Below are 18,465 nucleotides of genomic sequence, written 5' to 3' on the forward strand. Positions count from 1 at the left end.
ACGGATGGTGCATTAGGGATCAGGCTGCTGCTGTTGTGGTTTCTCACAATACGGCTCCAACCAGGATGTGGAGCAGCATTTAGACACAAAAGCAGCTAAGGCCCACATTTTCAAACTCCAGTGCCTATCATTATGCCACTCAGTCAACGGCTTGATGTTCAGAGCTGTTGAGTGACCACAACTTCCACTGAAACCAGTAGGAGCTGTAGGGGTTAGAGTCACAGATTTTTAAGGCCAGAAGGGACCACTGGGATCATCTGGTCTGAGCACCTGCAAAACCCAACCCAGGGAATTTCGTGATGGACAGCCCTGGAGACTGAAGTCCACCACTTAACCACAAAAAAAGAACAACACAGGTAGTGGCAAGTTAGCACCAACTGTGACAGGACTTTTGCAGGGTCCATCAAGCAGCAGATGAAAGGCTCCAAAGAGGCAGCAGATAAGCAGACTAAGCAATTGTCTAGGCTGGATCCCGAGCAGCTCAAAGGGGCCCCTCTTCACTATTTAGTATGTGTTGGGGGGGCACAAAAATACTCCTGCTTAGGGCCCGCTATGGCTTCGCACAGCCTCTGCAGCGGACGGTAATAATTTTCAGTCATTAACAACCTGGGCTTGATTCAGACTGGTGACCTGGAGGTGAAAAGGGCTCTAGAGTCTTCTCTGTCTAGAGGCCGCTTTTCCTGTCTCCATTTACCAGACAAGGGCAAGCCCCAATTGCCATGGGGATCAGGATCACCATCCTGCAGTCCCCTTTTACTTAATGCAGTGAAATCAGCTGCATGTTTACAGCTCAGCAACCAGAGCTAAATCTGTGCTGAATTCCCATCACACTGGGGCAGAAACACACACACACACACACACTTCCCACTGTTTTTCTGCTCCTTCATATGACCAGCATGAGGGCCAGGTGAGCTTTCAATGCTGCCCCACATGGTAGGTTTATTCTACCTGAAATGCCAGTATTCGTCAGCAGTAGAAAGGAATGGCAATGTGACCTGCAGCCATACAGAAGCTGGAGCAAAGGGTGGATTTCATGGATAAGTCCAGAGGAGAGGATTGCCTCGAGTAGTCCATGGAGCAAATGTTTCTCAGACTCTTCACCTTTGGTATGAGATCACTAGGCCCTCCTCCCAGCTTGGTTTGCTCACACACTGAATGTTTGTCCACCCGCCAGAGAGGATACAAAGTCAACAGGGGGATCTTCATTTCTCCCCCCGGATAAGCACCAAATGAAAACACTGGATAATGTTTTCCTCTTCTATAGCTCCTTGCATCTGCAAATTGGAAAGCACTTTACAAATAGGAATGAATTACGCCCCAAATCACTCTCTGGGAGTAAGATATTATCCCCTTTTATATATGAAGAAACTGAGGCACTGAGGTGCAGTGACTTGCCCAGAGTTTGGGAGTTCTAAATAAACGCCGCACCCATCCCCAGAGGCCAACAGCAGCCCCAGCCTTTCAGGGACATGCACAACTCTCACTGATATGCATGCAACTGGCATGGGCGCTACCCAAGGACAATGATCAAGCAGCTGCTGGGACAGGCTATTCACTGGAGCCGTGTGTGCCGGCACATGCCAGGGCATTTCAGCCCAATTAAAAGAAAGAATGGAAAAAGATCTTCTGGGTTATTTTTTCTAATCCTCTGCAGTAGCAAAGAAAGAATTTATTGATTGCATCATGCCAGTTCCAAAGGGCAGAGACTGTGTGGCAACCAGGCGTGGCAGGGAATGGGGCTGCCACTTGTCCAAGCTCATTGCTATGGCACAATGCCACACCATCACGCTGTGATGGGAAGGGACCTGCCCAAAATAATTTTCTTTTAAAACTTCATCTGTTTGGGTTGGACTGAGAGGCCAGAACAGAATCCTCTGGCTATCCACAGGACCGGTAAGGTATGGGGAGCAGCAGGTCAGGCTTCCCCCATACACTGTACCTCATAATGTGCTTCAGTCCTGACCTAGGGGCACCATACCTCCAGAGGGGAGAGGGGAATTCAGACTCAAAGTCCATTATTTGTATTGTTGTAGCATCTTGGAGCTCCCCTCATGTTGTGCCAGACATTGTATAAACACAGAACAAACCAACAGGCCCTGCTCCAGAAAACTTAGCCAGTCAGTCATTGGCCTCTCTTCAGAGACTGCCGGGGAGAGGCCAATTGTGTCAATTTCTCTGGACACTGGCAACAGGACTGAGACTCACCATCTCATTTCACAGAGACCCAAGCGACTGTCTGGATCCACGTTGAGTCACTATTCAACCTAGACTGGGTTTGACATAGAGGTGAAGGACTCAGCATCCCACCTCCGCCTCTAAGCCATGCAGTCCTCACTCCACCAAAACAAACAGGCACCTTCTTGCTCAGCCCCACATCTTTGCTCCCTGCCTGTCTGCGTCCCACCTGCCAACTTCCAGCACCCACTGCTGGCCGTGCAGACCCAATGCAGCTGGGGGAAAGCAAGACAGCTTATTTCCCTCCTTGCATCCAACAAAACCATCCGCTACATTCTGCTGGCTGAATTTGTATTAGTAAAGATAATGAACAAGGCAGAAGGAACAGCTTGAAGTTCAAAGCTCAGGTGGCATCCGCAACTCCTGGCCATTTTTATTACTACTCATTTGAATTACACCAGTATCCAGAGACCAGGGCTTCATTGCATCAAGTGTTGTACAAGCATTTCAAAAGAGACAGTCTCTGCCTTGAAAAGCATGCGATCTAAAGAGTTAAGTCAGTCAAAGAAAGGGTTATTAGGTTATTCCTATTTTATGGATGGGTAACTGAGGCACTGGAAAATTAAGTGACTTGCCCAAGGTCAAACAAGAAGTCTGTGGCAGAGCAGAAATTGAAATCAGATCTCTAAAGTCCCAGCCAAGATCTTTGATTTAGCTGAAGCAAAGTGAATCTGAAATGACTGGGGGAGACTAAGGCCTTAAAAGTCAAGTTGACAGTTACAGCACTCAGGCACATGAAAAATAAATACCCCTGAGCACCATAGCTATGTCAGCTAAGCTCCGGTGTTGACACAGTTAGGCTTACAGAAGAATGCTTCCGTCAGCGTAGGTAATGCCACTCATGGAGGTGAAATTCCTACAGTGATGGAAAATCCCCTTCCATTGCGGTAGGAAGTGTATGGTGCCGTATCTGAGCCACTGTAGTAGCTGTAGTGTAGACATGGCCTCTACAGTCCACTCAATCATGTTACTTCTATACTGATTTTTCTGGCAATAACCACCCTTCAATGGTGTTCTTAGACTAGTCCTCAGAATACAGAGGAGTTCCCCTGGACTTGGATCTGTCCTGCAGAACTGGGCACAAGTAGCAACCAACGAAGGGATAAAAGAGAGGCCAGACATCCCTTCTGGGCTGTGATCATGAAGCTCTAAGCCCGCAAGCGTTTGGTTAGCTTATGTTCAATATTTTTAAAAATAAAATTGTGAAAAACTTTAAAAATGTTTCTATTTTGCAGGAGTCAAGATGGACCGACCCATTTTTATTCCTCTCCACCTTTTTTTTTTTAAATCAAAATCATTATTGAAGTTTTTCATTTACCAAAACCTGGGGTTTCTGAAAATGAAAAACGTCAATAATGTTCTCAATCAAAATTTCTTCAAAGAGAGTCACGAAAAAATTCTAAAACAGCAACGTGCAAAATGTTTCATTAAAAAAAACAAAAACATCTGTACAAAATAATTCCAGCCTACTCTTCTTTTCCATTTCTCATGCTGTAATCCGCACAGAAAGGAACTACTGTGAAAAAGGCCTGTCTGGTGGAGCTTCCATCCTCGCTGAAAGCAGGAAGTACCAGGAAGAAGCAAGATTCCCCACCTTATGGGTTCTGAAAAGCCTCAGCAGTTTGGGAAGCTGAATCGAAGGAACCTCCAACCCTTTTGAAGTTTACCCTTTGCCAGCGCACACTCGTAATCATGGTGCTGCACAGTGCCCGTGGGAAGAACCAATTCATGCCCCTGACTCTGAGATTAAAGACGTGTTAGGTGCCAAGAAAGGGTCCCTCCAACCATACAAGCAGATCTCCCAAAACTGATGCATTTTGCTCAGCTGAGCACTGGCTCTTCTATTTTTTCTTCTCAAACTATGCAGGGCCCAGATCTGTGCGCCTTGCACCAGAAGTACAGGATTGGGCCCTCTGAATGTTCTGTCATTAATTGCTTGTTGAGCAGGGCAGAGAGGCTGGTGGATGGGGGTAATGTGCTGAAATCATGAAGCTAGGCATTATGCATTCACGGAGCACATGATGCCAGCCGTGATGGAGAGGGACAGCTATTATGATAGGAGTGATGATGTCTTGGAAACAATGGGAAAAAGGGCCCTTTGTTCTGTATTTTTTTTTAACGATACAGAACAGATTGATCTCTCTTTTGGTGGGACTCTCACAAAAGTTGAAAAGGGGCCTTGTTAACAAGGCTAAATTCAGTACATCAACGCCAAAAACAGAGGAGGAAAAGTCTGAGTTAGAGGCTTGAAGGCAGGAAATTCACAATTAAAATAAGAGGTTCTGTCTTTACTCTACTGGGGTCACCAGATGTCCAGAGGCATATGACACCCCATTTTCCACCTGGTGGGATTTTAAAACTTGACATCACCAGTGCAGGAAGAAAAGCAAATAAGGTGAGAGTTGAGATACTCAACACTGGAATAATATTCTGGTGAAAGGAGACAGATCAAACAGGCATGAAACGGATCAGCCAATCATACCAGAAGCAGGACATCTATTCAGCCCACAAATACCAAGTTTATTTATAGTCAGTAAGAGTCAGTGGAAGATCCAGTGATTTATACGGCTTGATCCTGCTCAGATACAACATTGTGAAATCAGGAGCAAAGGCATTTAAGTCAATAGTTACACCTGAGTAAAACCCACACGAGTCAGTGAAGAAGTAGACTCAAGAGTCCAAAAACTTGAGAAATGGATCCAACATTGTCTGACTTACAGAACTACATTTATTCCTACAATGAGACTTAAAAAAAATACTGGGCTACCAACAATCCCTGCCTCTGAATAACTGAATGTTGTGGCTGAACCTAAGACCTGGAAATAGTAGATGTAACTCCACTGAAGTCAGTCAATTTGAATCTGGCTCTCTATAGTGCAATGAACTGGCTAGTGTGGCTGTGTCTCCTTCGCCCTCTTAATTGATGAAAATCAGGACTGGTCAACAGTGTCGCACAGAGTCAATACGGCTAATGGAGCCTTTACCTCAAACAAGAAGTCCCAGCTGGCCACGGATCTGAAATTCTAGAGAGGAGAAGAGGGATGGACTGATGATGCAACTGGAGAGATCTTCACATGAAGTCAAGCAATGTACAGAGTTACTACCTCTACCTCAGCAGCAACCATGCTTCCATTTACCCTCTGCTTGCAATGGTTCCTTCTCAAGTCATAAGAACATAAGAATGGCCATACTAGGTCAGACCAATGGTCCATCTAGCTTAGTATCCTATCTTCCGACAGTGGCCAATGCCAGGTGCTTCAAAGAGAATGAACAGAACGGGACAATTTATTGAGTGATCTCATCCCCCGTCATCCAGTTCCAGTATCTGATAGTCAGAGTTAGGCACATCAAGAGCAAGGGGTTGCATCCTTTACCATCTTGGCTAATAGCCATTGATTGACCTATCCTCTATGATTTCTAATTCTTTTTTTAACCTAGTTATACTTTTGGCCTTCACAATATCCCCTGGCAACAAGTTCCACAGGTTGACTGGGTGTTGTGTGAAGTACTTCTTTTGTTTGTTTTTAAACTGCTGCCTATTAACTTCATTGGGGGACCCTGGTTCCTGTGTTATGTGAAGGGGTAAACAAAACTTCCTTATTCACTTTCTCCACATCATTCATGATTTTATAAACCTCGGTCACATCCCCCCTTAGTTATCGCTTTTCTAAACTGAACAGACTCAGACTTCTTAATATTTCCTCATATGGAAACTGTTTCATATCCTTAAACATTTTTGTTGCCCTTCTTGGTACTTTTTCCATTTCTAATATAACTTTTCTGAGATGAGGTGACCAGAATTGCATGCAGTATTCAAGATGTGGGCCTATCATGGATTTATACAGTGACATTATATTTACTGTCTCGTTATCTATCCCTTTCCTAATGGTTCCTAACATTATTAGCTTTTTTGACAGTTGCTGCACATTGAGTGAATATTTTCAAAGAACTATCCACAGTGACTGCAAGATCTCTTCTTTGAGTGGTATCAGATAATTTAGAACCCATCATTTTGTATGTATAGTTATGTTTTCCAATATGCATTACTTTGCATTTATTAACATCAAATTTCATCTACCATTTTGTTGCATAGTCAGTTTTGTGAAACCCCTTTGTAACGCTTCACAGTCTGCTTTTGACTTAACTATCTTGAGTGATTTTGTATCATCTGCAAAGTTTGCCATCTCACTGTTTACCCCTTTTTCCAGATCATTTATGAATATGTTGAACACAGTACAGACCCAGGGGGACACCACTATTTACACCTCTGTCCATTCTGAAAACTGACCACTTATTCCTACTCTTTGTTTCCTGTCTTTCAACCAGTTACCGATCCATCAGAAGACCTTCCTTTCTATCCCATAACTGCTTACTTTGCTTAAAAGCCTTTGGTGAGGGACCTTGTCAAAGGTTTTCTGAAAATCCAAGCATGGTATATCCACTGGATCACCCTTGTCCACATGATTGTTGACCCCCTCAGACAATTCTATTAGACCGATGAGGCATGATTTCCCTTTACAAAAAACATGTTGACTCTTCCCCAACCAAATCATGTTCATCTATGTGTCTGATAATTCTGTTCTTTACTGTAGTTTCAACCAATTTGACTAGTACTGAAGTTAGGCTTATCAGCCTGTAATTGCCAGGATCGCTTCTGGAGCCATTTTTAAAAATTGGCATCATATCCTCCAATCATCTGGTACAGAAGGTGATTTAAGTGATAGGTTACATACCCCAGTTAGTATTTCTTCAGTTTCATATCTGAGTTCCTTCAGAATTCTTGGGTGAACACCATCTTGTCCTGGTGACATTACTGTTTAATTTATCAATTTGTTCCAAAAATCTTCTCCACTTACCCCTTAATCTGGGACAGTTCCTCAGATTTGTCACTTAAAAAGATGGCTCAGTTATGGATAGCTCCCTCACATCCTCTGCAGTGAAGACCAATGCAAAGAATTTATTTAGCTTCTTTGCAATGGCCTTGTCTTCCTTAAGTGCTCCTTTAGCATCCTAATCATCCAGTGGCCCCACTGGTTGTTTGGCAGGCTTCCTGCTTCTGATGTACTTAAAAAAAATTTGCTTAGTTTTTGAGTCTTTTGTTAGTTGCTTTGCAAATTCTTTTCTCGCCTGCCTAATTATGTTTACACTTGACTTGCCAAAGTTTATGCTCCTTTCTACTTTCCTCAGTAGGATTTGACTTCCAATTTTTAAAGGATGCCTTTTTGCACCTAACTACTTCCTTTACTCTTTTGTTTAGCCATGGTAGCATTTTTGGTCCTCTTACTATTGTTTTTAATTTGGGGTATACAGTTAATTTGAGCCTCTATTATGGTGTTTTTTAAAAGTTTCCATGAAGCTAGCAGGCATTTCACTCTTGTGACTGTTCCTTTTAATTTCCATGTAACTAGCCTCCTCAGTTTGTGTAGTTCCCCCTTCTGAAGTTAGATGCTGCTGTGATGGTGTTCTTTGATGTTTCCCTCCCGCCCTCACAAGGATGTAAACATAATTATATTATGGTCGCTATTAGCAAGCGAGGTTCAGTTCTAATCACCCATAGGTCCAGATCCCCGTGCTCAATTGAGGACTAAATCAAGCATTGCCTCTCCCCTGTGAATTGCTGATTTTTCCTGTGTGAAGCTGACTTACCTGCTGCATTTTTTCCAGGTCAAGGCTGGGTCTGCTGACTTTGTCCCCATAGCCTTGCCGGTGTCTCTTACAAGGCATGACTTGCTCAAAGCCGGCCCCAACGCTTGTGAATATCAGAGGCCTGGAGGCTGGGTTCCGCACCAGGGGCTGGAGTCTCTTAGGAGGGGAGGCACTGAACAGCACTGGGCTGGGGCTAGCATGCAGACCATTGGCTTGTTCCACCACGGGCCGGAAGGACATGCCACACAAGTTCTTCACTTCCTCGTCACTGGAGGATGTGTTGTTGCTGTCACCACAGCAAGAAAGCCTGCTGACCTGAGACCACTTCCGCTTCTCAGTGGCAAACTCTCGGTTGATGCGCTCCAACTCCTCTTCCGAGCTGTGGCGATCCAGGCTAGCATGGAAAAGGGTCCGGACCTTACAGCATTGATTCTCCTGATTCTGGAGCTGATTGGTCGCAAGAGGGGTCAGTGTGCAATTCCGTCTTCTCTCTGAAGGAAGGAGGAGAAATGTGAGTGGTAGGACAGGTGTGAATCAAACCTGCTATACAATCAGGCCTATTAGCTTCTGATCACTCTTCCTTGCTCCTCCAAATAACCACTTCAATTGCTCATTAGCATATGGCTGGAAGTCCACAGATTGCAGCTCAACTTTAAGCTTGCTCACTGGACCCCAGCCGGAGAACCACCAGTTGGACGCAGACTGTACAGCAAGTATATTGACACACCAGTTATTTAAGCACCTGAATCTATGTAATACGCTGGCTTTCTGTGTGTGAACAAGTGGATGATGTTGCCTTCTAATGACTGACTCTGTGAGACGATATGGGACTTACAAGTAGTGTTATTTAAAGGAATTCTCCTGAGACTCTAACGGCTGAAACAGTGTTTTTGAGCTACGTGTGTGCTACCAACTCCCCTCCAACTATTAAAGTTGCTGAACACTTCATTATAAGATCTGTTTTCAGTTGCTTATAACTTTGCCAAACATTAAACATTTGGCTAAAATTTTCCATGCCAGGCGTCTACCTCAGGCTGAATGTTTCTGGAAAACTTCAGACAAAATGGTTAACTGGTTTCCAAGAACAAGGCTAGGGAAAAACATTTGTTTTGCCAGCGTTAAAAAATTCTGCCGACCTTTTCTTAGAGAAGCTCTAGTGCCCTCGCCAAGCAGGGAGTTAAAATTTGGCATAGGGAGCCCTTTATGTCAGGGATGTGCCTTTTGCCATCCCCATAAAAATCCACCCAAATTTGGCTCTCCAAAAAAATCAATTCACAGAAGCTCAGCAAAGGCTTGCTAGAGTTTTGCAGCTAAATTCTCCAGCAATTCCATTGCACTGGGCCTACTCCAGTTTGGGGCTGAGCAAGACTTCCCTTGCATTGTGGACCACGTCCTGGAGCTGAGAGTGCTCAGTGATCCCCTGCTGGGTCCAGACAGGGTGGAGATGGAAGCTGCTTGTTCAAATGCAGAGGGGCCAAGAGCCAGACCTCAGAGGTGGGGAGCAGAAAGGAGTAACGACAAGGAGTCTGGGAGAAGTGGAGACTGTGACTATTTGGGCAAGAAGACTGGGAACTGCTCGGAGAAGAAACTGGGAATGGTTAGGCAAGAAGACTGATACAGGGAACTGGCAGAAGGAAAAGAGTGGGGAAGGAGATGGGATGTGGGACAGGAATCTGGAGGGATGAGACTAAGACTTGCTGGACAAGCAGACTTGAATGGGGATGAGAAGCCTGAGGAGTGGAGAGAGGGATTGACTAGGTGAGGAGAATGGGGTGAGACAAGGAGCCAGAGCAGGGAAGAGACAGGATTGGGACAGGTTGGAGTGTATAGGGTAGAAGGGGTCAAGTTTGGGAGGAAATGGACAGAAGAGTCTGGAATCCCCTCTAGAGCCTGGAATGGAACCCAAGATGAACCCTCTTCTGTCAGCAAATATCTATGAAACCCATTGGCCATGTGTCTCATTCCCAAGTAGTGCTGGTCCACAGAGAGGACGGCAACCTGCTACTGCTACCCATTACCTTGTTAGCTCACGTGGCAGTGGTCTCACTGGTGGATCTCAAGGTTCCACCCTGCTGCTGACCCACATGGGTGTCAATCTGATGCCACATGATGGAATTTCTGTTTTCTCCATTTCTTTTTAGAAAACATATGAAATGGCACCCCCAGAACAAACTAAGTTAAAAGAACCATATGAAAGGTTGCAAAGTCATGCTCTCAAAAGTCAGTAAGCGCCAGAAGTAAGGTTGCCTGTGTTTCTTTAAGTCAGCCCCCTCGGTGTCTGCATTATGAGATGGTCTCAATTACATGAGTGTACACTATTTTTTCCACAGGACCCTGCATCATTCAGTGCACAGGATGGACCATGCTCTGGAGATGAATCATGGTTGTGTAGTGAAGGAGGAGACTGTGGCCTGTACAACTCCTGCCTAGTATGTGGAGTGCAAGAGTGGCTACAAGTCACTCCAACAGAATGAGGTGCATAGTGAGTGAGGCAGGGGAAGGAGAAGGAGTGAAGGCATGATGTAGGCAGTCGAACGCTGCTCTAGAAAATTGGATTCTATCTCTGCTTTTGCCATAGAGTTCCTGTGCGGCGCTGAGCAAATCACTTCAACCAAACTTTCCACAGGTGGCCATGAATTCTGTGTTCCTCATTTTCTGGGTGCCTGACTTGAAAACCTGGGATCTGATCTGCAGAAGTGAGTGCTCATCCCAATGGGAGCTGTGCTTTGGACACAGAAAGTGCTAGACAATGATAAAAAGTTCTCTAAAAAAATCAAGTATTATGTATCTCGAATGGGGCACAGGTGTGTTGAGAAAATAAATTAATCAATCTTTGTGAAGCACTCCGATACTGTAGTGATGAGCACCATAGAAAAACCAGGAGGAGATGAATCATTGTGTCTTCACAGCAGGGTTTGAATGCTGTGCAGTAAATAAACAACACTCAACAATGACGAGAAAACAAAATATTGACGAGCTCTCATTCAGTGAGCATTGTACATTCTAGGCTCTCAGTGAGCCACGGGTCCTGTGGAAGAAAAACAGTATGTGCTCATGTAATTAAAAACTCTCTCATAATGCATACCCCCAAGGGGACTGACTTAAGGTAGCACAGGAAACCTTACTTCTAGCACTTCCTAACTTCTGAGAGCTAGACTTGGCAACATTAATCATGTTCTTTTAATGTAGTTTTTGGTGGGTAACATATTATATAAAAGCTAGGCTTGCTATCTGAAACTTACGAAGAGAAAGCATTGTCCAGCAGATAGGGCTCTGGATTGGAAGCCAGAAGATTGGGTTCTAAGCTCCGCCATTGAGCTGCCCAGAGACCTTCTCCTCCCTGAGCTACTGTTTCCTTGCCCATTAACAGAAGGTTAATGATACTTAGGGCTTCTCTCCACAAGGACACTCAATTGAATTAACTAAAGGTGTGAAGTTAAAGTGCATGAACCCCACTACATGGATGGCCCCATTCAGAAGTAAAGAGTAATTAGTTCACTTTATCTTCACTCCTTTTAGAGGAGGATTAAGGGCTTTGTCTACTCTCGAAATCCTACTGTGGCACAGCTGCACCACGGCAACTGCGCCGCAGTGCACTTCAGTGCAGACACTACCAGCACCGATGGGAGAGGTTCTCCCATTGCTGTCGTTATTCCACCTCCTCAAGAGGCGGTAGCTAGATCCCTGTGAAGACAAGCCTTTAGTGAACAGCTTAGAGAACTGTGGCCTTGGTCCTGCAAACACCTGCACAGTTTCATTGACGTGAGTAGTCCCACTGACTTCAAGGCTGCTCTGACTTACTCCAGGGCTGAGCAGGCTATGCATGGTCTCAGAATATGTGGGTTCAAGGCTGGCTTAAAGTTACTTGAATAGAACAACTGAAATTAGTCCCACTGTGTACTTGTACACTGGCAGGGACCTGTTCCTGTACAGGGAGCTTAAGAAGGATCCTTTCTATTGATACCCTTGTGAGCTGTTGTTTACAACTCCTGCTGATTCCAGCAGCCCCATAGGGCTTCCTGAGCAAAGGTTGTCAAGCTAAGGAGGATGTGCATGGAGATGGGAGCGTACGCAAAGCGTCCACTAGGGAGATGCGGGCGGGACAGTAGAACTGGCTGTGGTACAGGAGGAATAATATGAACTGGAAGGCAGGTCTCTTTCAGGGTAGAGGTGCAAGGCAAAATGCACTTCCACCATGGCAGCCTTGATTTATGCTCTTGACTTGCTCTTGACTTGAATTGCCGACCTGATTAAGAGAGCTTTAAACTAGAAATTTGGGGGAGATGGTTGGGAGATGTCCGCGAGATCTCCACGTCGGAATTTAACCTTGAGAGGGAAGTAAACAAAGTAAGAGGGGATACAGCCGTGGACAGAAGAATTGGCATAAGGAGGAAGGGTAGTGTAGATAGCAGACTAACAGGTGATGCTGGTGGTAGAATGTCTGTGCCTAACAGGGTAAAGAATGTCAGTGAAGCCAAACGGCAAAAATTAAGATGTCTGTACACTAATGCGAGGAGCCTAGGGAACAAAATGGAGGAACTAGAGCTACTGGTGCAGGAAGTGAAACTTGATATTACAGGGATAACAGAAACATGGTGGAATAGTAGTCATGACTGGAGTACGGGTATCGAAGGTTATCTGCTGTTTAGGAAAGACAGAAATAAAGGCAAAGGTGGTGGAGTAGCATTGTACATCAATGAGGAGGTTAACTGTAAAGAAATAAGAAGTGATGGAATGGACAAGACAGAGTCTGTCTGGGCAAAAATCATATTGGGAAAGAAAGCTACTAGAGCCTCCCCTGAGATAGTGCTTGAGGTGTGCTACAGACCACCGGGATCTGATTTGGAGATGGATAGAGATCTCTTTAATGTTTTTAATGAAGTAAACACTAATGGGAAATGTGTGATCATGGGAGACTTTAACTTCCCAGATATAGACTGGAGGACAAGTGCTAGCAAGAATAATAGGGCTCAGATTTTTCTGGATGTGATAGCTGATGGATTCCTTCACCAAGTAGTTGAAGAACCAACAAGAGGGGATGCCATTTTAGATTTGGTTTTGGTGAGTAGTGAGGACCTCATAGAAGAAATGGTTGTAGGGGACAACCTTGGTTCGAGTGTTCATGAGCTAATTCAGTTCAAACTAGATGGAAGGATAAACAAAAATAGATCTGGGACTAGGGTTTTTTATTTCAAAAGGGCTAACTTTAAGGAATTAAGGAAATTAGTTAGGGAAGTGGATTGGACTGAAGAACTTGTGGATCTAAATGCGGAGGAGGCCTGGAATTACTTTAAGTTGCAGGCTGCAGAAACTGTCACAAGCCTGCATCTCAAGAAAGGGGAAAAAAAACATAGGCAGGATTTGTAGACCAAGCTGGATGAGCAAGCATCTCAGAGAGGTGATTAAGAAAAAGCAGAAAGCCTACAAGGAGTGGAAGAAGGGTGGGATTAGCAAGGAAAGCTACCTTAGTGAGGTCAGAACATGTAGGGATAAAGTGAGAAAGGCTAAAAGCTAAGTAGAGTTGAACCTTGCAAGGGGAATTAAAACCAATAGTAAAAGGTTCTATAGCCATATAAATAAGAAGAAAACAAAGAAAGAAGAAGTGGGACCGCTAAACACTGAGGATGGAAAGGAGGTTAAGGATAACCTAGGCATGGCCCAATATCTAAATAAGTACTTTGCCTCAGTCTTTAATAAGGCTAATGAGGAGCTTAGGGGTAACGGAAGGATGACAAACAGAAATGAGGATATGGAGGTGGATATTACCACATCTGAGGTAGAAGCCGTACTTGAACAGCTTAATGGAACAAAATCGGAGGGCCTAGACAATCTTCATCAGAGAATATTAAAGGAACTGGCGCATGAAATTGCAAGCCCATTAGCGAGAATTTTTAATGAATCGGTAAACTCAGGGATTGTACCGTACGACTGGAGAATTGCTAACGTAGTTCCTATCTTTAAGAAAGGGAGAAAGAGTTATCCGAGTAACTATAGGCCTGTTAGTTTGACATCTGTAGTATGTAAGGTCCTGGAAAAAATTTTGAAGGAGAAAGTAGTTAAGGACATTGAGGTCAATGGTAATTGGGACAAATTACAACATGGTTTTACTAAACGTAGATCGTGCCAAACCAACCTGATCTCCTTCTTTGAGAAGGTGACAGATTATTTCGACAAAGGAAATGCGGTAGACCTAATTTACCTCCATTTCAGTAAGGCATTTGACACGGTTCCACATGCGGAATTATTAGTCAAATCGGAAAAGATGGGGATCAATATGAAAATTGAAAGGTGGATAAGGAACTAGTTAAAGGGGAGACTACAACGGGTCGTACTGAAGGGTGAACTGTCAGGCTGGAAGGAGGTTACTAGTGGAGTTCCTCAAGGATCGGTTTTGGGACCAATCTTATTTAACCTTTTTATTACTGACCTTGGCACAAAAAGCGGGAATGTGCTAATAAAGTTTGCGGATGACACGAAGCTGGGGAGTATTGCTAACACGGAGAAGGACCAGGATATCATACAGGAAGATCTGGATGACCTTGTAAACTGGAGTAATAGTAATAGGATGAAATTTAATAGTGAAAAGTGCAAGGTCATGCACTTAGGGATTAATAATAAGAACTTTAGATATACATTGGGGACACATCAGTTGGAAGCAACAGAGGAGGAGAAGGACCTTGGGGTATTGGTAGATCACAGGATGACTATGAGCTGCCAATGTGATATGGCCGTTAAAAAAGCTAATGCGGTTTTAGGATGCATCAGGCGAGGTATTTCCAGCAAAGATAAGGAGGTGTTAGTACTATTATATAAGGCACTGGTGAGACCCCACCTGGAATACTGTGTGCAGTTCTGGTCTCCCATGTTTAAGAAGGATGAATTCAAACTGGAACAGGTTCAGAGACGGGCTACTAGGATGATCCAAGGAATGGAAAACTTGTCATATGAAAGGACACTCAAAGAGCTTGGCTTGTTTAGTCTAGCCAAAAGAAGGCTGAGGGGGGATATGCTTGCTCTTTATAAATATATCAGAGGGATTAATATTAGGGAGGGAGAGGAATTATTTAAGCTTAGTACCAATGTGGAAACAAGAACAAATGGGTATAAACTGGACACTAGGAGGTTTAGACTTGAAATTAGACGAAGGTTTCTAACCATTAGAGGAGTGAAGTTCTGGAACAGCCTTCCAAGGGGAGTAGTGGGGGCAAAAGACATATCTGGCTTTAAGATTAAGCTTGATAAGTTTATGGAAGGGATGGTATGATGGGATAGCCTAATTTTGGCAGCTGATCTTTGATTATCAGCAGATAAGTATGCTTAGTGGTCGGTGATGGGATGGGATCTGAGTTACTGCAGAGAATTCTTTTCTGAGTGCTGGTGAGTTTTGCCCACATGCTCAGGGTTTAGCTGATCGCCATATTTGGGGTTGGGAAGGAATTTTCCTCTGGGGCAGATTGGCAGAGGCCCTGAAGGTTTTTCACCTTCCTCTGCAGCATGGGGCATGGGTCACTTGCTGGTGGATTCTCTGCAGCTTGAGGTCTTCAAACCACAATTTGAAGACTTCAATAACTCAGACATAGGTTAGGGGTTTGTTATAGAAGTGGATGGGTAGGGTTCTGTGGCCGCTTTCTGACCCTAGAATCTATGAGTCTATGAGACTCCCTTGTCCCCTTACCTCTGTCGATCTGAGCAAGCTCCTGGTTCTCTCCCTCAGAGTCGTCGCTGTCCTCCTCATCACTTGGGGGGTAGGAGATCTAGGCAACAAGTCAGAAAGAGAAGGTTTCATTGTTGGTATTAAACATCTGATGCCTCCTGCACCTCTGCTGCCCACACCCACTTCCCCAACCGCTCCCATTCAAATCCTGCAGCCACCTATCACCATGAACCACACTCATCCTGCCACCACGCAGACACCCTGCATAAACATACTCCTCCTCAACCTCAAACTTCACCCCCACGTTCCTAGCTACGAAACCCAGTACAAACGCACACTGCCTGCTTCCACCTCACCTCCCCAACTTGTCCCCGTAACACAGTGGTTCTCAAACTTTTGTATTGGTGACCCCTTTCACACATCAAGCCTCTGAGTGCAACCTCCCTTATAAACTAAAAACTCTCTTTTTTATATTTAACACTATTAGAAATGCTGGAGTGAAATGTGGTTTGGGGTGGAGGCTGACAGCTCATGACCCCCCGTGTAATAACCTTATGACCCCCAGTTCGAGAACCCATGCCATAACACAAACACATCTCCTCCTCCCAATCTCTCCAAACACACACACACTGTAACCACACAACCTGTCTCCACATCCACCCCACACGTACGCCCACTTCCCCAACTCCTCCCCACCATGCTGCCACCAACTCCGCCCCCGCCAACACACACACATCCTGTCAACAACCACACCATCCTACAACTGTGCACAGCGGCGCAGTTGGCCCTATACCAGTCACCTACCGCGTGCACCCACCCGCTCCTTCTAGGAACACACAAACCACCGAAGAACATACATGCCCTGCCACGCTTTCTGGAAGAGTCCAGTGCAATTTACCAGCAACGGCACAAATTAGATCCTATAGAAATGGAATAGGGCTGTCTAGAATTTACTTCCAAAAGCCTACAGAATATGACAGAAAGAGATTCCTTCTATAGGCCTGTTAGAACCACTCCCCAAAATTTCATAACAAATTAAATCCTATAGGACAGATGAAAAAGATCTTCAGAAAGGTTCTCATTTGCTATTATGCTCTATAGGACTCTTCCATGAAGGACCTTACACATGGCCATGCAACATATACACCTTCTTCTCCAAAGCCAAAACACCCACAATGCCCCTTTCCTACAGACACACATGCCATGCCACTACACACCCACAAACACACATAGTCTGCCACCACTCAACCCCCACCTACACCCCACCAATAGACTTTCCCCATTAGCAGTGACTTGATTTAGCAGCCACTTTGACTGGTGCCAAATCTTCCAGGTATATTTGGAATAGATATTTCATGTTGCTGACAATTCCAGATATACCTGGATTTGGCCAACCAATGCGCCTAAACCAAAACCCCATATCCAAGCACCCACTAACCTGGGGCCTATGGGATTGTTTGGAATTTTTTAATCTAAATTTGGTAGCTGGCCTCTATGTCTGAGATGGACTAAAGCAGAGCCCTGGATCAAATTACTGCAGCTTGGGTCCAGTTCTAGATAGAACACATCTGACATTCTGTTGAACGTACCACAGCTAGCTGGGTACAACACACCTACTGTGTTGCCCAATGTGCTGATACACCAATGGAGACTGTGCCTGCAATGCTGCTGAATGTGGCACACATAAGAATTACCATCATGCTCAGACCTGATATCCCCATATCCCATCTCTGCTAGTGGTCAGCACCAGATGCTTCAGAAGAAGGTGCAAGAATCCCAAGAAAGCCCACATAATGGGCAATTTTGGAATAAACTACTGATAGAGGAATTTACTTTGTAACCCCAGACAATTAGTGGTTACCCAAAGCACACAGTTTTCCACCCTCTATACATTTTTAATCCTACCTAAAATAACTATGCATGGTCCTATTATTCATCTGATTATCAAAAGCTTTTTCTGAATCCTGCTAGGCTCTTGGCCCATAACAGCATCCTGTGGCAATGAGTCTCACAGATTAATTATTACACAGTTATGTATAGGAGAGGGGAACAAATATATTTCCTTTCAAAGTTTTTAATTGTCTGCTTTTTAAATTGCATGGTGACCCAGGTAGAATGCACACATGATGTTGGTACACATCCATCTTCTCATACTCCACTGGTCCCCAGGAAATGGCACTGGAGTCACACAGCCCAGCAGGTGCACGCAGGGACTAGCAGTACAGGAGAAAATTCACTTCACTGGGGCCATATGTGGAAAAAACAAATAAGAGGAGTGGAGAAGGTCTACAGCTGGCACCAAACACAGGCACAGCATCTGTATCAATCCAGCCACCATCCTGCAGTCTGATGTAAGTGGGCATTGTCAAATCTTCCCTACATCCCTTCACATTTGCGTCTCACCCTCCTGCATTTGCAATACCCTCCTAGAAACTGGAAAATATTTTCCTTCCTGGATAGTTTGATAATTTCCCACTACTACTTGTCAAACCATGACAGTGGGAACTGGATTTTCCTGAGCTCAGCATGCTGCTGAAGTCAATGCAGTTGCTTGTTTCTCCACAGCAGCTAAGATTACATTGTGCGTGTGTGAGTGCACACACACACAATTTAATAAGGACATTTAGCGCCGAGGAGAGGTGCCAAGTTAACAGCCATGGAGTATGAAGTCCTCCATTTGTCCACAGAGCTAGTACAATATGCAGCTATTATTTGTATTAGAGCAGTGCCCAGAGGCTCCAACTGAGACTGAAGCCTCATTGTGGGACTTGCTATGCAAACACACAGTGGGCTTCTCTTCAATCAGAGTTAACTCAACTTATAACTTGATTGCTGCCCCTAACTTGAGTTCTCTCCACACACACTGAACTCAAGTGTGGTTGCTGTTAACTCAAGCTGGCTAGCCTAGCAGGGGGGATAGGCTAAAACTT

The 18,465-nt window shown here is 44.6% G+C and overlaps 1 protein-coding gene across 4 annotated transcripts in view; it reads right to left on the reverse strand.

The window, feature by feature from the left end:
- Positions 1 to 18,465, reverse strand: part of LOC115648935 — a 77,612-nt gene that overhangs the window by 46,162 nt on the left and 12,985 nt on the right. For 3 of the 4 annotated variants that reach the window (XM_030557313.1, XM_030557312.1, XM_030557314.1), the window contains exons 2-3: positions 15,557 to 15,635; positions 7,882 to 8,372 (exon numbers count right to left, since the gene is read on the reverse strand). In XM_030557313.1, the coding sequence (XP_030413173.1) occupies positions 7,882 to 8,372; positions 15,557 to 15,635 (570 nt within the window). Of the gene's footprint in view, positions 1 to 3,511; positions 5,259 to 7,881; positions 8,373 to 15,556; positions 15,636 to 18,465 lie in introns of those variants that run through there. The other variant, XM_030557315.1, reaches the window with a different exon arrangement.

Source organism: Gopherus evgoodei, chromosome 3, assembly GCF_007399415.2.
Source record: "Gopherus evgoodei ecotype Sinaloan lineage chromosome 3, rGopEvg1_v1.p, whole genome shotgun sequence".
Lineage (NCBI taxonomy): Eukaryota > Metazoa > Chordata > Testudines > Testudinidae > Gopherus > Gopherus evgoodei.